Source organism: Echinops telfairi, unplaced genomic scaffold, assembly GCF_000313985.2.
Source record: "Echinops telfairi isolate 266 unplaced genomic scaffold, ASM31398v2 ScPeMD7_7420;HRSCAF=8458, whole genome shotgun sequence".
Lineage (NCBI taxonomy): Eukaryota > Metazoa > Chordata > Mammalia > Afrosoricida > Tenrecidae > Echinops > Echinops telfairi.
In genome coordinates this window covers 13,537,864-13,560,861 of record NW_022111320.1, presented here as the reverse complement: position 1 = coordinate 13,560,861, position 22,998 = coordinate 13,537,864, and the positions used below count along the sequence as shown (strand labels likewise).

The following is a 22,998-nucleotide window of genomic DNA, read 5'->3' as shown; positions in this document are numbered from 1 at the left end:
TATTTTCATACTTCCCATATTTTCCCCAGAAGACAACCGAGTAAATAGTGTGGCTTTATCTGACCTCTGGCTAGACAAGAAAAACTACCCCAAGGGAGAGGTCAAACAAACGTGTACTTTCCATCTTATGATTTGTTTCTCCAGTAGCCCACTCCCAAGTACCATAATGTGTTAGTCTGGGTACTTTGGAGAAACAAATCCACAGCAACTCTTGCATAAGAGAGAGTTTTCTGTAAAGGTTAAGTGCGCATCAAGAAAACATCCCAACCCAGTACTTATCAAGTCCACAAGTACAACATTAACCCATATGTCCAACATCAATCCACAAAGTCTTCCTCCATCTCACAAAACAGATGAAGTGATGCCGACTGTAGGGGGAAAGCTGAGTCAGTGAATGTGTAAGCATCTCAGCACTGGCAGAGGTCTCCACACGGCTGCTCCAGCATCCAGGGCTGCATTGGGACAGATCCATGTGGGTTCTCGTCAGGGATGTCTTGCAGGAAGTGAGATTTTCCAGCTGAAGCAGGGAACTGGCTAAGGCAGCTGCACCCTGGTCCGACCATCGCAAAGCAAGAGACCTGAGAACTAGAAAGGCAAGGCTCACTGAGCCATTTATCCCTATGTCCTTCAATTAACCCCACATGTGTTTTTCGGCCAGGTTGGCACAATAAACTAACTACCTCACTGGCCAACAAAGAAAGGGACTTTAATAACTAAAAAGAAAAAGGAAGATAAATAAAACAAGATGAACAGAAAAAGAAAGTAAGGAAGCTATGCAGTAAAGAACAGCGGAGAGGGTGGAAGATGAGAGAAGAGCAATAGTAAAGGAAATTTGTGAAGAGCATAGAAAAAGGAAAATGGTAGCAACAACAAAAGAAACAAGAACATTTAAAAAAGCAAAGAAGGGAAAAAAAGGATGACAAACAAGGCAAGAGTCAGAACAATGGTGCCCATATTGGTACCCTGTATGAGTCAAAGCCCTCTGCCAGCACAGAGATTCAAGGAGTAGAGGAAGTGTGCTGAAGGGTAGGGGGTGCCCAGGATTTGGCGCATTTCCTGCCAGCCGAAATATTATCTAGGGTTAATGCACACAATTGAGAAGTTGTTCATGCTGGCTCAGAAGCTGGCTAAGGATAGGCTGCTTATTCTTGGGAAGAATTCATTTGGTTGCAGAAGGCAGCTCAGGGCAGGGTGGGTGATTATGCAAGGAGCTCTTGCTTGCCCGGGGTGGGCAGTGGCAGGCTGATGTTCAGGCACTAAGCATTCGACGTGTTCTGCTAGTTTGATGAGTTGGAGCACATGGGCTTCCCATGGTGCACCAAGGGCTGTGCAAGAGTGTGTGTGTGTGTGTGTGTGTGTGTGTGATAAGTTGCTGAGTGAAGGTGGGTCAGGCTATGCTTTTGGTCACCAGGAGTGAGAACAGCTGCCACTAGTTTGTACTTGCACTTCTATGATACGATCATGATCTAGTGCTGCTTGCAAAAAATTCCAGATGTCTTCCCATGTCAAGCCAACCAACAACTCACCTGTCTCTTCTCTCGGTGCTTTTGGTCAGCTTTTTCGCCTAGTTGGCATTGAAGCCACTTCTTTATCTTTTCCTGTGAAACTCAGGGTTCCAGGTTTATCATCAGTGTCTGCTTGATTTGGACTCTTGTATCCTTGTTGTAAAGGGTTTGCTTAGTCTACCATCTTGCTGGCAGACTTGATCTTATGTTAAGCAGTAAATTTAACATGGGAATAAAATTAGTTGCTGATAGGAGATCCCTCAAAGAATAAAACCGGTCCATGAGTTCTCCGTTTCTTTGTTTTATTTTATTTTATTTGTTGTAATGGGGTCTCTTGATGTGCTACCTAAGATGTTATTAAAATTCTGAATGCAGTTAGGACTAGAATAACCTTTGCATTTTTATTATTGAAAGAAGTATTTATATTTGAATGGCCATTCTGCTTTGGTCATTACATTTAAAGCATACTATTTTGATAAGATTTTTTAACTGTAAGGCGAAAATAAACCATTTAAGTCACCTTTGAAACTCAAGGACTTATATTCTAGGAATTTCAAATAAGATTTAGATTGGATTACTTTGCTACAAATGCTGTTTAAAATACAGGATTATCTGGAAGGATGAAGCAATACCTATAATTTGAATGTATTTTAAAATAATGACTACATAGGCATCTATCATTTTCTTTTTTGATGATCATTGGGAAAATTTGTAACAGAAACCACGTTTTAATATATTAACAGCAATGTGTGTGCATTGGTCAAGTTTTCATGGATGATTTATTAATTCCATGTAAAATAATACTGATGAATTTGATGCTCACAAATTCAGTCAAGAATCAGACTGTGATGTATTATAATAGTTTTACAAAAGGTCATAAATAGAAAGTTTCAATGTAATCTTAAAGCAAAATAAGTAACTAAATTACCATTTAAAAATAGAAATATTTCCATGAGAGTGTGCAAAATAATCACTCTGCTTCCTGCTGACTTTTCCTCTATCTGGAGGATATTTGCTAAGAAGTATTTCTTGACTTTGCAATGCCAGGTTCCTATCAAGCCTCTGAAGACCATAAGTCTCCCCCTGGTGTTTATTTCAGTCTCAGATTAGATCCAGAATTCTGCAGCTTTCCCTAGGAGTCCTTGTACAGACCCGTGGTCGCTGTCGATAAAAGACTCCTTAGAGAAAGGGTCTTTCCAGAATTTGCTTGTTCTTTTTTAACTACTCTGAAGACTTGTGAAAAAAATTCGATGAATTCCTTTCTTCAAGCATCTGATTTGATTCCTTAGCAACTTCTTCTCCCTTTATTTTCAGCATACAAGATATTTTCAAAGGAGCCCTGGTGGTACAGTGTTTAAATCACTGGTCTGTTGGTTGAAATAATCATTGGTTTAACCAGAAGAAATATGTGGCAGTTTTATTTTGTAAAGATTTACACCTTTGGATACCCTATGAGGTAGTTCTTTCTCCCGTAGGGTGAAAATTAACTAGATGGAAGGTGATTGATTTGGGGTATGTATTTGCTAGACCAAGAAACCTGGGAAGTAAATTGGTTAAACCATTTGAAAGTTTGTGGTTCAGACCCACACAATGACTCTACAGGTGAATGGCTTGTAGTCTATAAAAACAGCCAAGCTATCATACTAAGGTGGCTTGTGTGTTGCTAAGATATTTAAAACTATGCTACTGGTATTTTAAATATTAGCAAGGTCACTACGCTTGCTTTCAACTTAGATCAGCAATCAGCACCTATGAAAGCAGCAGTCAAGGAATCAAATGACGTACTGCACTGGACATCTTTAAAGGTTGAAAATGCAAAAATGTCACTTTGATGATTAAATTATATCTCATCTAAGCCATGTGTTCTCCCAGTCACCTCAAATGCATGTGAACACTGTAAAATGATACAAAAGGAAAAGTAGAGAGCATGAGAGGAGTCGATGCATCTTGAATTGCTATAGAAGAACAGGACATTTTCTATGGACTTCCAGAAGCTGAACAAAATTAGGAGTTGTTTAACTGGAATTCTCCTTACAAGTGAGGATAGTGAGACTTAGTTTTGCTTACTTTGGCCATATAACAGGGAGGCTAATTGCTATAAGAGGGCACCGTATTTGGTAGAAAATACAAAACCCCGAACTCCCTGTCCTTGAATTGATTCCAACTTCCAGTAGCTCTGTAGGACAGAGTAGAACTATCCTCTCTGGGTTCTGAAATTGTATACCTTTACAGGAATAGAAATCTTCTGAGGAGTGGCTGGTGCTTTTGAACTTCTGTTCTTGCAGTTCAAGGTCTAACAAGTAACACCTTATGCCACCAGAGCTCCTATATTTGGTATAAAGTTATTGGAAATGAGGAAATCCATCACTGAGATAAATTGACCTAGTAGTCTCAACAGTGTGCTCAAACATACAAAAAAAATGAATATGTTACAAGGCTGGACAAAGTTTCATTCTCATATGCATAGAAGTTGTCTTGAGGTGGAGCCAACTCAAAGACACCCTTGTGCTTAAGTGAACCAGATCTACTCCACAAGCCAGCATCGGGCCCCAAGCACTCAGCTTTGCTTGCTCTGTGGGCTGGGAACTCCACTGTGGCTCATGTTCTGGCTCCTTGTTCTGCTGCTGCTGCCCCTTGATCACTCTGGTGTTAAAGCTGTCTCCTAGACCAAGAACGTTCATTGTTCTGGAATCTCCAGGTTCAGTGGACAACTTCCACTCCTAGCTCTTGCTGGTAGTAAAATTCCTTTCTCACTGCTTTTGAAATGACTCACTTTACACCCAGCAGGATGACATTCACTCACATCTGAATCATATACGTAATACAATCAGCATCTTCCCTCACTGTCTTACCCAGACTCATCAGGAAAATAAGGGTCATATGGTGTAAATATCGAAGACTGTGGGTAGAAGAGTAAGTAATAGATTAAGTAATCCATTACATTGTTGAAAGATATCATTGCTGCTGTCAGATAAATCTAGATGAAAGCAGAGAACACCAGCAAGATATTTTATTGACTAGGCAAAGTCATTCAACTCTTTGGCCCATAAGAAATGATAAATAACTCGGTGAAGGATGAGAGTTCTAGAACATTATATTATGTTCATGTTGAACCCACAGACAGACCAAGAGGAAATCCTTCAAATTGCATAAGGAGATACTATATGGTTTAAAATCAGGAAAGATGTGCATCAGGGTTATGTCCCTTCTCCATTCATGGTCTGTATAAAGAGTAAATGATTTTAGAAATTAGACTTTATGTAGAAAAGCTTGGTAACAGGATTGAAGAAGAGTCATTAATGACATGTAATATGTACAAAACAGAACTTTGCTTTTTGAAAGCAAAGAATTTGAAACACTTACTTAGGAAGTTCCATTGAAGGGCTCGCAACGAAGATAATGAAACATAATATGAATTTTTGAGTGTTAAATGGAAGATCTGCCCTGTAAGCCTTCACCCAATTTACCGTACCAAAACCCCAAGCCAAACCCACTGCCCGCAAGTCAATTATGACAGGTAGCGACCCTGCATCGGATTGCTGAGACAGTAATTCTTTAGAGGAACTGATAGCCCCACTTGTCTCTTAAGGAGCAGTTAAATGCTTACCCAGCAGCACCCCCAGGGCTTCTTACTCAAAATGGAAATCTCACAAATATCAAGTTAATTTTGACTCATGATTGATTCTAATGATAGCACAGTGTAAAATTGCTCCTCTGGGTTCCCAAGAATATAAATCTTTTGGTGAGTAGAAAGCCTCATCTTTCCCCCATGAAGAAACTGATGGGTTCAAACTGCTAAGCTTGCAATCCAACTCAAAATGTGCCATAGAAGTCCTCTAGGCTCTCACAATAACCCTTTAAGGAAACCAAAACCCCCAGCCTTCAATAAGGATTATATCTCAACATAAAGAAAACATATTCTCAGAAGGGAACCAGTAAGCCACATCATGATAAGAAGAGAATAGATGGAAGTTGTCAAGGATTTCAGGTTACATAAAAGCTGATAGAAGCTATAGTCAAGCCATCAAATGGCCTGTACTGTGTAGCACAGCAAACGATTCAGGATGTTGAAAATCAAAGATGTCACTCTGAGCACTGAGTTGCGCCAGGCCCAAGGTGTGACATTTTTAGTCTCCTCAAATGCTTGCAAATGCTGGACAAACAATCAGGAAGCCTGAACAAGAATTGATGGCTTTCAGTTATGGTGTTAAGGAAGACCAGGGAGTGCCCAAAGAATGAACACATTTGTTGTGAGAGAAGTAGAATGTTTCTTAGAAGCAAGAATGTCAAAGCTTTGTCTCATCTACTTTGGGCACCTTAGTGTGACAGATTTGACACACTGGCTGCAACAATGGGCTCAAACATAGCAGTGGTTGTGAGGATGGCTCAGGGCTGGGCAGTTTTATTCCTTTGTACCTAGCGTCAGTTGGCATCAGAATGGGCTTGATAGGTCCTAACAACAACAACCACCGCCTTTATGGCCACAGATTGCCAGGCTTTTGTTCTACAGTGCCACTAGATGAGCTCCAATTGCTCACCATTATCAGTTGATTGCAAGCTACTTGTACCACTCAGAAACCTAAGCATTTTCTAGATGTCTATACCCCCCAAAGTATTACCTATTACAAAAAAATGCTCATTACTGCTTATTCTCTCTCTATTACATGAGCTATATTTAGTTCTTTAAATATGATGTGCACAAGAAAACAACAACACACATTTCTATTGGGGATTCACATAATGGAAAGGCTGGTGTTAGATTATGCATACCTAGAGTAACTTTCCAGCCCTGGCCCCTGCTTACCATGTGACTTAAGGTAAATTGCTGAAACACTCTGATCTCTAATTTCTTTATCCTTAACAACAAAGATAAACACTATGTTTTAAAGTAACCTTGAGGATTAAATGATACAATGTTTTAAAATACTTCAGAGGGTACCAGACCAAAACAGCCATTGAATAGATGGTTGTTGCCACTATTGTCTTTTTGGTGACAATTATTAATTTGCATTTGTGTACATTAGATGTATTTGATTAAAAGGTTACAGAATAATGAAAATGAAATTAATGTATTATAATTATGTGACTTGCATGTTAGTAATATTTGGATTTTTTTTAAAAATAGGTAAAACCTCAAATTGTACCCAGTGTATTGAATGTTGCCCATCGTTTTATAAAGGAGGTTAATCCAGATGAACCCAAAGGGGAGAATCACACTACAAAAAACATTAGTGAAAGCTACCGGAGAACAAAACCTCTCTTTTTGCAGGAGAGCAGCACTGAGGTAAGCTGAGGACAGTTGAGTGGACATTTGCTGTCATAGGTCATTGTGGAGACTGTCATTCATAAGCTTAACTAGAGCTGTAACATTTTATAGATTATTTTATCACTATTTTTTAATGTGGATTTGTTTTTTTATTAATCAAATATATTCAGATTTCAAAAATCTTTTCAAGGAGATCGCTTTGATTGCAATGAACACTGATCTTTTGGATGAATGATCCATTGATCATGTGACTTTCTGGGCTTTTCTACAGTGTCAATAATTGAATGAGTATATAGGAGAAACATACAACACACATAAATGCACATCTACAAGGAAATATAACAGTTTTATATTGGTTTAGACTTCAGAGAGTTTAAAATTTTAAAACCTTGCCAAGAGCTTTAGGTGTTGGGCAATTTCACAGTTATTTAAAACTGGATTTATACCAAATTTTGACAGCTATTCTGATTGGCTACTGGTTTAGTGATGCACTAGGTAGGCTTTTATCAACTCATTCCAATATTTGTCTAATAGACTTGTTTTATTGATTCTGCAAAGGGAGGAGTTTCTCAAATTTTGACCCAGGCTATGGTTTCTAACATTTTAAATGTTATTTCCCTGTCATTATACTTCAGAAAGTGTAACTTGGCCAAAGTCAAAGTTTACTACCGATGACAGAGCCAGGGTTTACCTTGAGTCTGTTGAGTTTCACAGCCATGCTTACAAAACACAAAGAAAAAACGCCACCTGTTAGTAGGTCCTCTGTTCATCAGAGTCTATCCTTGAATTGTTCTGGAGGATCCAGCTTTCTAGTTTTATGTATCAAGGGACTGTATATAAAGAATTATATAATCTCATAACCACAGGTATATGTATGCCTAACATGCCTTAAATACTGTGCATGCGTTATCTCTTTTTATCCTTTTTTTATTAAATACTTTTATCGGGGGCTCTTATATCTCTTATCACAATCCATACATTCATCCGGTATGTCAAGCACATTTGCACATATGCTGCCATCATCATTTTCAAAGCATTCTCTTCCCACTTGAACCCCTGATATCAGCTCCTCATTTCTTTCTCAGCCTCCCCTGCCAGTCCTCCCTCACAAACCCTTGTCCTCCATCGCCCCTCACCCACTTTTCCCTTGTTAGTCTCCCTGAGAGGGGGTTATAGGTTAATCCTTGTGATTGATTCCTCTTTTGTCCCCGACCCTCCCCTAATCCTCCTGGTATCTCTACTCTCATAGTTGGCCCTGAGGGGTTTATCTAACCTGGATTCCCTGCGTTGTGGGCAGTGTGCATGTTCTGGTCTAATCTGTTTTGTAAGGTAAAATTGAGGTCATGATAGTGGGAGGAAAGAAGCAATAAGGAACTAGAGAAAAGCTCTGTTTCATCGGTGCTATACTGCAACCTGACTGGCTCATCTCTTCCTTGTGACCCTTCTGTTCTGTAAAGGAATATCTAATTGTCTACATATGGACTTTGGGTCTCCACTCCACACCTCCTCCCCCATTCACATTGAGTATGATTTTGTTCTGGGTCTTAGATGCCTGATACCTGATCCCATTGATACTTCATGATCAGACTGGCTGGTGTGCTTCTTCCACGTGGGCTTTGTTGCTTCTTAGCTAGTTGGCCGTCCAGATGCTCTATCTTTTGATAGCCGGGCACCATCAGCTTTCTTCACCACATTTGCTTATGCACACAGTCTTGTCTTCAGCAATTGTGTCAGGAAGGTGAGCCATCGAAGAATTCTGGATTGTTAGAACAAAGTGTTCTTGTGTTAAGGGAGTACTTGAGTTGAGGTCCCATGTCCATCTGTAACCTTAATTCTTTTTCTTTTTTATAAACCAACAGCCTTACATATTTATTGTTAAACTCTATGTGGAAGCATAAAAACCAAGGAAGAAACCAGATTATTTGCCAATACAAGTTCAGTTGATCAGATGGTGGCAAAAGTCTTAATGCAACTCAACATGACAGACCACTAGTGAGCCTGGGAAAGGCGGCTGTGGGTGTCAGCCCTCAGGGGGCTCCTTACAGAACCAGCTTGGTTCTTCTCCAATGTCTTCTCTTGCAGTTGTACCTGATCTTATTACTGGTTTTCATTCGAATCCATTGGGGAATGGGGCGATTCTGCTTCTGTTTTTTGGCCAGGAATCTCTTGATCCTGAAAGTCTTATGAGACAACATGGTGAAGTCAGAGCAACACCACACTCAGGATGGTGAAGAAACAGAGAGGGCAACCTTAATTCTGAACATAGATATAAGTACACAGATCTATTCTCCTCTCATTATATGTAAATCTATTTACATGTGTACATGCCGGTATTTAGATCTCTATAAATGTTCTTTGCCTCCTGGTTCTTTCCTCTGTTTCCTTTTACTTTCCTCTTGTTCCACCATCATGTTCGTCCCTTGATTAAGTCCCACTAGACATCCTACTCCCCACCATACTGGGGCAAAACACTAAAGGCATGCAACAGAGCAGCAAGGGGAGCAAAGTGATAAAATCCCCAGGGAATACTAAAAATAGAATTTGGAGACAGTGTGGCACCCCATCAGACTCGACTGGAAAACACTCATAAAGGCCAACTAACAGATCTTGAACTATTTATGGGCTTTTCCATTTTTGTCAGTGGCTTTTTTGTTGTTGTTATTTTGTTTTTGTTTTTTTATTGTTGTTATTGCTTTGTTGGTTTTGACTTCCTTTGTTGTTTTGTTTTGTTTTGCCTGGTTTTTTTTGCACTTATTAATGTCTCTGCATGTCTATCTAGATAAGTTAGGTGGGATAAACAATTCAACTACAAAAACAATGGGACTGGTTCTGGGGGGATACAGGAGAAGGGGAGGTGGGAGAAAGGAAGAGTGGGCAACCAACCTAGGGACAAGGAAACAACAAGTGAACTAAAATCAATGGAGAGAAGGGCGTAGGATGACTTTTATCCTTTCTTAATACTTTATTTTTAAAAATAGAAATATCTAATATTTCTTTGGTAATAGGACTAGGTTTTAAGTCCAAACCTTCTGATGCTAAATTACCTGCATACAGTCCCTACATCAGAGCAGTGTCTTTAAAGATTTCTCCTTCATGCTTGCTATCTTATGTAGTTGATCATATCAATAATGAAAACGAAAATTAGTTAACCTTTATTCAACATGTGTTTAATGCCTTATTTCATTTTTAGTCAATATTCCCAATAGTCATACAAGTGGCACACTATTATTAACTGCATTCAACAGATGAAAAAGATAGAGTGGTTATATAGCTGGTTCTATTAGAAAAGCTATAGATGTTAATCCCTTGCTTGTAAATTTATTCAACTACATAAATCATCCAAAAGTGGTTCTCAGGACAAGAGTAGAACTGCCCATAAGGTCCCTAAGGTAGTAATCTTATGAATTCGTGCCTGAACATAGGTGTGTCTGTACACAATGCCTATAATAAATATCTAATGTCCTCATATGCCTAATACTCTTCTGGGCAGGTGAGTAGTGATTCTCACTGTATAATAAGAATTACAAGGAGTGTGTGAGCTTGCTGAAAATACATCCTGAGTCTATCCTCCAAATTTTGACTTTTGTAATTTGGCTTTTTCTGATTTACCAAACCACTGCCAAATCCTTTCTTCATTGTCTATTCATACTGGATACATTTTTGTACTACATTTACCCTTCTCTAATCACTGAACTTAGAAGCATGGATATACATACATACACCGTATATACTCGTGTAAAGCCGAGTTTTTCAGCACATTTTTAATGCTGAAAAAGCCCTCCTCAGCTTATAATCAAGTGAGGGTCCCATTTACCTGTTCTCCAGTACTGTGTGGGTGTTCAGGTCTCTCCCGCTCACCTGCAGGCGCCTGCAGCCTCTGTGGGTGGTCTGATGCCTGCTGATATCACCGCTCTTTTCTTTTCTCCGGCAGCCTCTGTGTTGTCCATGCCGTACTGGGCAAGAACCTGCCCGCTTCTGTGTGTTGGTACCTGGGGCGCACCGCCTCCAAGTCAGATGAATGTCAGATGCGGTCACTCTTCTCCCGCTCCTCTCTAGCGCTGTGACCAATGACAGAGCCTTTACACTCTTACCTGTGCTTGGTCACGCCCCCTTGCTCCACCCAAGCATTGCTGAATACAAGTACCTGTATATCTCTGGTCTTGGATATACAGTACGTTTATTTATAGTACTTAGTCTGCTGTCTTTTATTTTTTATTTTCCTATTAACCCCTATCTGGACCCAGTGTTGACTATGCTTACATAGAGCAACCTGTGTTAGGGATCATAATATACACGTTGCTTTGAGTATGCACTGTGTTAACTGCATGTGTTGCATTAGCACTTCCCATACGTATGTGGTAACACTGCGCCTGCAGTAACTTAGCGCATGTAATAAGAGTACATACACAATATAGTGTGTATATTAAGAGCCCTAACACAGGCTGCTCTATGCAAAGAGTCATGTCATCACATTCTGGAATATCATCGGCTTGCGTTAGGTCTCAAACTATACAAGCTGCATTGTATACATATGGTAAGGCAGCATAAGCAGTAATGCAGCACCTGCAGTAACAGCGTGCATAGTTATTGTTGATACCATGTTGTTTTTGTTGATCCTCTTTTCCACTTACATAAATATTCAAAAACATTTAACCTACTGATCAATTAATATAATTTTATTGGTATCTACTTTTCTAATGTTAAAAATTGTCTAATTTAAAATGACTAATAAGTTCAGAAAATTTAGTCAAGCACATTTAAACGTGTATTTTTAATCCCTTTAGGTAGAATTTACAGCGTCAGAAAAAGCAGAATCCACAAATCAAAAACCTGGGCTCTTGTGTGAAGGATCATTCAATGAAGAAGCCTCCGCCAGGTCCTTTCAGGAAGTTTTACATCAATGGAGAACTGGAAATCCTGAGGGCAATGAGCAGCGAAACGCACAGGCTGCAAAACCAAGTACGGCTGTTTTCACACACTGGATATTTTTAAGTAAAATTGAATTCATTGGTTACAAGCTCCATTCTGTGTGACCATAAATGCAAGATTAAGCTAACATATATGTAGTTATATATAATAAGTACACATATGCATACATAATAGGTATATATGTTATATTTACTTATATAATATATGCTTACATATACATATATGTAGTTATATAAAAATTTTAATTTTGGTGATTATTGTCTAATTATTTTCTATAGAGGTTACTAAATCAGTTATACATCTACTGACAGCTATTGATAGGGCTCTTTCTTTATAGTTTTTCTATGTTGGGATCTAGTTCTTTCCCTTTCATTTTCTTTTTATTTATGTCTGATAGATAAAAATAATTATTTTACCTGCCTTTTCACCAATCACTTCAGAAATAATTATTGGTTATTTTGATTTTCTGTGTGCTCTTCTTGATATCTTACATTCTTGTCTTTAGTTAACATTTTGTACAAGTCAGGTTTTCAGTACCAGGGGTGTGGGTCTGTCTTCTCGTCAGTTAACAGTATGGGTAATGACGGAAGAGGGCTACAGTGTGACTCCACAGGAATGGCACACACGCCAGAGGTTGTAGCCATCTTGTCTATTTGTGTCTCATGAGCTAGGAAGCCACCATGGCAATAGAAAATACGAGCATATATATGTTATTAGTGAGGATTTATTACATATATCATACCATTCCATAGTTCAATCACATCAAATAGAATTATACAATTGCCACCACAATCAGTTTTCAAACAATATTTTTCTACATGGATTCCTTGACTTTATTAACTTTTTTCGCATCACCACCACTACTGTGTCCTCTCCCTACAAACCCCTTACTCTTCTTGCTGTCCCTGTAGGCTCATCAGTCCTGGGTTTCATATGCTGGAGAACAGAGAAACATATAACACAGCTTCAAGAGGGTGACCTCCATCAACATAACATCTCTGAGATACACTTTTTAAATTGCTGGATTAAATAAAGTTATATCATGCTGAATTTTTCAATGTAAAGTTATTTACCTAAGATGGGGAATTTAATGTGTTGGCTCAAGTACTTTAGAATTTATACTTACTCAAACTCTTAGAGTTAATTCTGACTCATCATAACCTTCTAAGTCAGACGAGAACTGCCCCTATGGGGTTCAAAGATTAAATCTTTCCAGAAGTAGAAATTTTCATTTTTCTTCTGAGGAGCTGCTGCTGGTGGCTTTGAACTGATGATTTTGGATCTTGCCCCTCAAATCATAACCCAAGATTAAATGAAGTTTGGGTTTGATGATTGTTTTAGAAGCATTGTGGCTTAGATTCTGGAAGTTCCCTGGCCTTTTGTAAGAGAAAGAGTTTAAAGACTCTTATAGATGGAATTGACCCAGGGCAACCGACTCAGCCATACTTTTACCTACCGTCCAGGAGAATCCTCATGTTACCAAAGTATTGAGAACTAGAATTTTTAAAACAGCGAATTTAACAAATGGATAACATGGTTTACTTGAGTATAAACATGAGTTACTTGATTTTAGAGGATTACTAGAGAGCTGGAATGGCACAGGCTAGATTCTTGTAAATAGTCATACAAAATTAGATTATTAGTTTTTCTTTTTTCTACCTCAAAAGGCGCAGTAGAAGGAGGAGGTTGCCCACTAGGGACTGCACGATCTAGGTGCTCGTGAGTATATCCCAATGAAAGCTTGAGATCATCTCAAGAACAGATCTGACTCACCAAACACTAATGACAAGACCTATGCGCTGTGGGGTGACATCAAGAACATCACACGTGAAGAAAGCAAAAGGTCATTTAAAAGATAGTAAATGAAGGAAAGCTCCAAGTGGATGTCAGAAGGGATTCTGACACTTGCTCTTGATCGTATAGTAACAAAGTAAATGAAAGACATAATGAAGTAAAAAGCAGAACAGTACATTTCAAAGGGTAAGCACTGGAAGACAAAGCATGATAGTGAAATATGCCAAAGACCTGAACTTAGAAAACCGACGAGGAAGAACACACTCAGCATACCTCAAGTTGAAAGAATATAGAAAAAAATTCAAACCTTGGGTTACAATATTGCAGGTTTCTGTGGGAAAAATATTGATTAATGCAGGCAGCATTGAAAGAAGAGGGAAAGAACACAAAGAATCACTATACTAACAAGAGCTGTTAGACATTCAAGCATTTCAAGAGGTAGCATATGATCAAGAACTAACGGTACTGACAGAAGAGGTCCACTCTACACCGAGGGCAAGAGCAAAAACTAAGGCTCCAGGAATTGGCAGAATATGCCAATTGAGATGTTTCAATAAGCTGATGAAACACTTGAAAATATTCATTGATGTGGGCCAAGAAATTTGTAAGACAGCTACCTGACTGCAAACATACCAGGGGGACTCTATCTATCACCTCCGGCTTCTCTGTTGTCACAAGTCAAGAGTCACACATGCCCCTGCCCTACATCCTCCTTTCCCTGTTCTGACACCATCCACTCTTCCCCCGGCACTCTACATCTATGCTTGGTTCAATAATTGGTGGCAATGGCCACACGAAACTCACCAACAATGCTAACATTTAAAGACTTATTAGTGGGTGTTAACCGATTACTATAATCCATGATTAATAGACAATAAGGACACAGTCATTGGTTCACAGGAAAACCTCTCCTTAGCCAGCGGTCTCTTTTCAGTCCTCAGCCTGTTAGTCACGTGGTTCCTTGGCCTTTGTCTCCATGGACCCAGAAGGAAGCTTGCTGCTTTGTCTCACAGTGTCATCGCCTCAGCACTGCTCCTTTGTTGGGTCTCAAAGGCTCACTGCCTTGGCCTCTCACTTCAGACAGATGTCGTTTTGTATTATTGGCCGTGGAAAGACATGCAACTGTATGGATGCTAGCAGACTGTGGACAGCATTGAGGAGAATGGGCACTCCAGAGCACTTCCTTGTGTTCACGTGGAACCTGTACATTTTACAGGAGGCAACTGTTTGCAGGAAACAGGGGAATATTGTATGGTTTGGTATGCATCAGGCTTGGGTTATTTTACACTAATTATTCATTCTGTATGCTGAGCAAATAATGGAGAAGCTGGACTGTATGAAGAGCAACATGGCGTCAGGATGGGAGGAAGGCTTATTAGCAGCTTTTGTTATACAGATGATACCATCATGTTTGCTGAAAGCAAGGAAGACTTGAAGCACTTGCTGATAAACGTCAAGGATGGAAGCCTTCAATAGAGCTTGCAACCCAAGGTAAAGATAACCAAAGACTGCACACCTGGACCAATAGATGATATAAGGGTAAATGAGGAAAATATAGAAGTTGTCAAGGATTTCATCTCGCTGATATTTATAACCCATGATATTGGAAGTAGCCATCAAGAAATCAAATGACACAATACATTGGGTAAATAGTACGCTGGTGTTGAAAAGTAAGGAGGTCACGCTGCAGGCAGTTACATAATTTCCTGTCAACTTGCAAAGGGATGGAGTCTACTCTGTCAACCAGATCATAGGCAATGAGACCTCTGTGTGTGCAAGGCCTTCTGAGGATTCTGGGAACTCCTGTCTTCCTACCTGGAGGTGGAACAGACACACTCTGCTTGTCTTTCCTGTTGACTGATGGAGCCAGAGCCCTGGAGCTGGAAGAGCCATGTGGAGACCCACACCAGTGCTGAGATGCTTCCACCCCCACTGGATCTACAAGACTTTCCACCCACGGGCCTGTGATCTTCCTGTATTTGGTGTCATTGCATGTATTGTGTGAGTTTGAAAAGGAAATTTATAGACTGGTATTGGACATATGGGCTAATATCAGACTTATAGACTTTATCTGGACTGGGCTGAGATGCTTTCTTAATATAAATTTACTCTTTATATAAAGCTCTTTCTCTCACACGTATGAGTGTCTATGAATTTGTTTATCTAGTCAACCTGAACTAACATAGTAAGGTATATTTTTAATTTTTAATGGCCTTTTATGCATATGAAAGTTACACATTGTATAAAGAAAGAGCAGTGCAGAATTGATGTTTCTGAATCACACGGTTGGCCACACATATTGAAGGTCCCACAGATTGCCAGAACAAACAAGAGAGTCCTGGGACAAGTGCAACCAGAATGCTGTTTAGAAGAGAGGATGGGGACACTTCATCTTCCATACTTCGGATATGTTCTCAGGAGAGACCAGTACCTGGAAGAGGACATCGTGCTTGTTAAAGAAGAAGGGTGGTGGAAAGCAGGATGACCCTCACAGAGATGGATTTACACAGTGGCTGCAACCAGTGGCTGCAACCAGCCTGACAGTACTGAAGACGACTCACAAGCAGGACGTGTTTGGTTCTCTTGTACACAGGGTCGCTGTGAGTCAGAACTCACCCAAAGGCCCTACCAACACGGTCTCTTGCTCTCAGTTTTCTGGTTATATTTTGAGAGAAGTACATAGAGGTATTTACTATCTCTTTCCTTCCTTGATGTGCTTAGGTTTGGTAGTAGCTATATTTTTCTACCTATGTTCTTAACTTTTGCCATGGCATTGCTGTCAGTGGCTTTAAATGAACAGTTCTCTCTCTCTCTGTCTCTCTCTATCTCTGTCTCTGTCTCTCTGTCTTTTCAAGCCTAGGATTGGTCACAGCTTTTCACAACTGTTAGTGTCTGATAGTTCCCCCTCACTCCTTCCCTTAACCTTTTGCTGATTTTGTCATTCCCTCTATCCAATCCATTTCAAATGATTTCTTTTAGTATCTTTTATAATATGCTGAGACCCTGACTGATGCAGATGGTTGGGAAAAGGTTCCCTTCAAAACTCAAAACCAAGTTTTGAATTGAGATCTAGATACAATGAATTGGGAGTTGGGGGCTGGAAATAGAAAATGCAAAGACTGTTAGAGAGAACATGCAGGGATCAAGGAGCTGAATGAAGGTATAGGTAACTGACTCTCCTAGAGCAAAGAATTGTTCTGTAGCACAAGAATCACAGTGGTGCCTGGTAGAGAAAAAGACGAGTCCTGCAAAGAAGACAAAGATCAGTAGAGGTATTATCATTAAAAACCAAGGGAGCAGAGCACTTTTTAAATAGAGAAGTGAGCTCAGCTGTGTGACTGCTGCTGTGAGGTCAGTAAGGATATTCGTTGCTAAAATCTGTCATTTAATATATACATATATATGTATGTTTTACATCCATATTATTATATGTTGTTCATATTCTTTTCTAATACAATGTAATAAATGGGTAAAAGACCATTTATAAACTGAGAGAGGTAATAGTTGTTGTTAAGCTCCATTGAGTCCATCTGACTCAACAATGCTATGTACAGCATCACCAGGCAGTGCCCGGTCGACCTTCATTCTCACCATTGTTCTTATGTGTGAGCATACGGATTGTCGCAGCCACTGTGCGAATCCATCTTGTAAGGGGCCTTCCTCATTTCGATACTCCTTTACTTTACCAGGCAGAGTGCCATGGTGAGTCTTTTACTATGTTACAAAATAGAGAACCAATTCATGATATTTCATGACACTTGAATATGTGTTTTCCTTTTTTGGTTGTTGTCGTTTTTAAATCATTTTATTGGGGGCCCATGCAACTCTTATTACAATCCATACATCCACCCATTGTGTCAAGCACATTTGTACATATGTTGCCATCATCTTTCTCAAAACACTTTCTTTCTACTTGAGTCCTTGGTAACAGCTCCTCATCTTCTTCCCTTTCATTCCCAACCCTCTCTCCCTCATGAACCATTGATAATTTATAAATTATTATTATTTTTTTTTTTCTTTCATGCATCTTCTTCTCATTTCTTTAAGAGTTTCTTACTAACATACATTTATGTTTCCTTTTTTATCATTTTATTAGGGGCTCATACAACTCTTATCACAATCCATACATACATCAATTGTGTAAAACACATTTGTACATTCATTGCCCTCATCATTCTCAAAACATTTCTTCTCCACTTAAGTCCCCGGCATTAGGTCCTCATTTTCCCCCTCCCTCCCCTTCCCTCATGAGCCCTTGATAATTTATAAATTATTCTTTTGTCATATGTTACCCTGTCCGACGTCTCCCTTCATGCACTTTTCTGTTGTCCATCGCCCAGGGAGGAGGTCACATACAGTTCCTTGTAATCTGTTCCCTCTTTCCTAACCACTGTCCCTCTACCCTGCCAGTATCACCACTCACACCACTGGTCCTGTAGGGATCATCCTCCCTGGATTCCCTGTATTTCCAGTTCCTATCTGTACCAGTGTACATCCTCTGGTATAGCCAGACTTGCAAGGTAGAATTCATATCATGATAGTGGGAGTGGGGAGGAAACATTTAGGAACTAGAGGAAAGTCGTATTTTTCATTGTTGCTACATCGCCCCCTGACTGGCTCGTCTCCTCCCTGAGACCTCTCTTCAAGGGAGTCTCCAGTGGCCTGCTAATAGGCTTTGGGTCTCTACTCCGCACTCCCCCATCATTCACTATGGTAAGATTTTTTGTTCTGATGATGCCTTATACCTGATCCCTTCGACACCTCGTGATTGCATAGACTGGTGTGCTTCTTCCATGTGGGCTTTGTTGCTTCTGAGCTTGATGGCCGCTTGATTACCTTCAAACCTTTAAGACCCCAGACGCTATACTTTTTGATAGCTGGGCACCATCAGCTTTCTTCGCCACATTTGCTTATGTACCCATTTGTCTTCAGTGATCCCTTATTTTATATTTTCTGTACCCTTGATTTCCTCTTAGCTTATTACATGACTACCTCTCTAAACATTGAACTGTTAACTTGGCGTGCATGTGAACATTATATAAATGCAGATTAACCATCTGGATTCTGTGGTGGCTTTTCTCACTCAGTAAAAGGATACTGAGATAGATCCATGAAGACGTGCACAGCTCTGTTTTATTATTTTCACTACCAAATAGTCTTGCATTATATGAATCCATTTTAATGTTGATAGTTTTATTTGGACTATTTCCCACGTTTGTTGCTATATTTCTTGCTATTATGCACATTCTTGGTTAGGTCTTTTGGTACATATGTACACACATTTCTAGAATGTCTATACCTAGGAATAGACATCCTAGAAATGGAATAGCTGGGTCACAGTGTGTCCATTTCTTCAGCTGTTATTAAAACTGAATTATTTACTGAAGTGTTTATTCCAATTTACACTCCCATCTACAAGTTTATCACGTTATTGTCAACGCTTAATATTGTTAGACTTACATGTTGTTGCTTGTCTAAAAGGACCAGCATATGGTACGTTTGCTTTGTTATATATTTATAGACTACATATGCATATATACTTGTACTAATGAATGCATAATTTTCACATACTACCAAAAGAGAGAAAACAAAACACTGCCATATAGCCAAACTCTTAGTGACCTTATATAGGATTTCTGAGGCTGTGTGCATTTTTCTGGGAGCAGCAGACTCCTTGCCTCCTGAGAAAATAACTCATGTGCTTGAACCACAATGTAGAAGTCCAAAGTTACCCCACTCTGCCACCAAGGCTCCTTCATGCATGCATCTGTATTACATGCTACATAATTACTCTCTTACTAAAAATAGTATTGAGCACCTTTGTATATATTTCCTGGTCATTTAATTTAGTTTAGCTGTGTTTTAATTTCCATGATATATAGTTATTTCATTTTTGATTTTGAGTTTAAGTTGTATAGGGCTATTTATGTCCCTCAGAGCAAAAGGCAAAGACCTTTTTAAGAGGACTTCATAGGTTCTATGTGATCAGATTCTAAGTGGTATCACTGAGAATTCTACTCTTAATACTCCCCGTGCTTACTCAGTCTCAGCCACACTGGCCTTTTAGCTCTTCCTTCAACATTTCAACCATACTTTCACCTGAAAATGTTTGTGCTGTTGATCAAGAAAAATAGCGAGACCATAAGCCATGCAGCATAGCCTGAAAGTTTCCCCTAAACGTTGCCTTTGGCTAAAATTTCAATCAAACAATAAATAGGTCTATAAAGTGAGTAGTAACACCCGGGACGTAGGTGCTCTTTAGAAAAAAAATCGATATGAGATCAAAGTGCACCCTCTGGCCAGTGGTGAATATCAGAAGTCCGCAAAGTCTTGGAAGAATGGATTTGGGCAGCGTAGTGAAGAAGTGGGAAGAGTGATGTCGCATTGGGGGGATTGCAATCAATGCCAAAAAAAAAATGTCTATGAATTGTTGAATGGAAACCCAGTTCACTCTGTAAACATTCTCTGAAATTACAAAGAGGCAACCCCCATTCCCCCACCTCTAAAAGAAGCCAGTGAAGCATGGAGTCTGCCAGCAAAGCCAAGCCTGGTACATAGTTTATGAGGCATGTTTTATAGGGAACCTGCCTCGTAATTTCATATATTCTACACTTACTATAAACAATCTAAGTCAAAGACATCCCGCTAAAAGCACTAAATAGCAAAAGGCTCTTCTCTTAGAAAATCGCATTAATCTATTTGCCAGGATTATCAGTTGGTTTATAAGAACAGACATTTGTCTCACAGCTCTGGAAGCTGAGTCCTAAATTAGGATTTGCCATATTGATTCTTTCTGAGCACTCTGAGGAAGCCTCTGTGCCCTGTCTTTCTGCTAACTTCTCACAAGGGCCAGTACGGCTTGGTGTTTCTTGGCTGATCGGTGGATCACTCCAAATTGCTGCCTCCCTCTTCACGTGATCACTTTCCCTCTCTGTCTCAGCATCTCCTCCTCTTTTATGAAGACACCTCTCACACTGGGTTTGTAAGCCCCCTGGATCTGTGCGGCCTCCTGGCAACTTAATTAATAACATCACCGAAGACCCTATTTCTAAACAAGGCTATATATATAAATATATATTTATATTTATATATATATGAATATAATACTGGGGATTAGATACAGGGGCTTAGAACTTGAATGTATGTGTTGTGTGGTGGCGGCGGTGGGGAAAAGGATAATTTAATCCATAACAGCTTTCACTTTTCCCTTGTGGGAACCTAGTTTGGAATTGTACTGTTTGGAATTGCCTCAATGATAGCAAACAACCATGGCAGAGAAGGGATTCTTATGCCAACTTTAAAAATGTGTTCCCCAAATCACTATTCTAGGTTTGTGATGATCTCTTAAGCACAATGTCCCTTCTTTTTGATCTGCACAGGAAAAAAAAGTGTATTTTGTTTTATTAAGTTCATGTGTCAAGAAATCTTTTGTCTTGTAAAGAAAAGACAACTCCAGGTAGGGACATTTCCTTTTTCCTACCACTTCCTTATGGCTTGAATTCATGTTCTTTCAGTTTAATGAATTCTGGTAGTGTTTTTCAGGACACCTTCTAATTGCATTCTCCAGTATTGCTGTACTCTTTGCAAAAATAGGAGTGGGACTATTCACACTCATTTAGTTTATTTCTGTTGCTGATAATTTGCTGTTTCTGAAAGTGAGCCCTTAAAGTCTAGAGTACAAAGTTGGGGCAACATTAATTTTCGAGTTTATTTCCAAATTCTTTTTATTTTCCTCTTACATTTTTCTGTGTCTTTTTCACTGTTGTGAACAGAGGAGTAATAGCTGGAGAACAGAGAGACTAGCAGTATTGGATTTTTTGCTTTTATTCCCCCCAGAAATCTTCTTTAATTTTAAGTATCTCTTAATAGTGATTTTAATTTAGTAACTTCATAAATATTTTAAGCATCTAAAAGTAAATTGCTTTATAGACATACATTCATGAGACAGTTGTCTCCTGCAGGAGGTGACATTCCAAATTATTTATTTTCTGTTTCCATAATATATAATATTATTGTCAGTAGCTATGATACATACCATTATGCATATGTGTTGATAGAATATGTAATACTTCTGCTTGTATTTGTTTTTCTCCTCTAAGATCATTAGTTGCTTGCAAAATACTAGTGAATTTAATTTTTAAGATCTTTAAATTTTAATGGATTATTGAAACAAATTGTATAAAATTCTTTAATATAGGACCATTATTTATGTCTTATGCATTGTTTAAACCTAAAAATATTGATTATACCAATTAATATCAAAATCTTTATGCCTCAAAGTTCTATATTTTAAAAGATGTGATAATTTCATGGATGACGTTCCATTGCTTACATGTTGTATTAACTTTTGTAGACTCAATGGAAGCATGTGAAGTACAGACAAATATGAAAGTTTGGAGAGAACCACTGGAGATTGAATTTAAAGAAGACAGTCTATCCTATGTGGAAAAATTGTGGCTTAAGAAACATAGGAGGTATTATCTTCAGTTGTACATTAGTAAGAAATATAAAAACTATATTCCTTATTGTGTGATATTCCATTTGGTAACAATTTTGTATATATGCTTTCTATTTGATACATAATTTTAAAGTAATCTAAAATCCCTTTGAAGCATCTAATCAGAAATTGTAATGAGAATTTTAATTCTACTTATGAGTATGATACATCATTAATTTCGAGTTTGCCTTGAGAAATGGAAGTGTATTTATGGGAAAAAGACACATGTGGTAGGGAATTTAAGAATAATAGCAAAAATACTGTATAATTTATAGATTACTTTGAAGAATTACTCTCAGACCTCTCACATTTGCATAAACTTTGAAAACTACATTTTTAGAATCTACTTATAAGACAATTAAACCTTTACAGTTTCATTAATAGTAATCAGGCATATTTTACTCAAAGACTGTATCATTGGATGCAGCATTTTGTAGATTACTTAAAATATTAAACTAATAATTACTAGCCTAATTTATCATTTTAACATCATGTAAGAGCCATAGAATTCCAGATTTGGAAAGTACCATGAAATACCTCCAACTCAATTTACTCCACTGCCGTGCTTATGAATTGCCTTCAAGATGTCATTTTGGCAGTAGATTGGCCTATGAAGGGGCTTGACTTTCTGAATTTCTCACAGATCCCAGCTGGCACAGAGCTGGATGCTGCTAGTCTCTGGAGCATGGGTTCATGTTTGAGTTTTGTTTTGTTTGTTTTGAGCTTGTTGAGCATCTATTTTCCTGGCATCCAAGATGGGTTCTCCCTTCCCCACCCCTGGGATCACTTCTCCAAAGGACCCTGGCTTCTGTATTCTAGAAAGAAAAATAGGATTGCTAATGAATTCATGGCTACCTGAAGTATAGCTCTTCTCAGAGGACCAAACTAGGGAAGATCTATGTAAATATACTAGCCCATTTATACGACACGTACAGCTACATTTATTATCTCTATCTATATACTCGAATACCTATTAAAGTAAACAGGAGTTTGCACACTTCTGACTC

At 38.8% G+C, this 22,998-nt stretch overlaps 1 protein-coding gene across 1 annotated transcript in view; it reads left to right on the top strand.

Moving 5' to 3' along the window:
• ZBBX (zinc finger B-box domain containing) overlaps positions 1–22,998 on the top strand; it is a 154,526-nt gene that overhangs the window by 87,556 nt on the left and 43,972 nt on the right. The window contains exons 7-9 of the mRNA XM_045297668.1: positions 6,631–6,789; positions 11,556–11,730; positions 21,848–21,968. Coding sequence (XP_045153603.1) covers positions 6,631–6,789; positions 11,556–11,730; positions 21,848–21,968 — 455 coding nt within the window. The remainder of the gene's footprint in view (positions 1–6,630; positions 6,790–11,555; positions 11,731–21,847; positions 21,969–22,998) is intronic.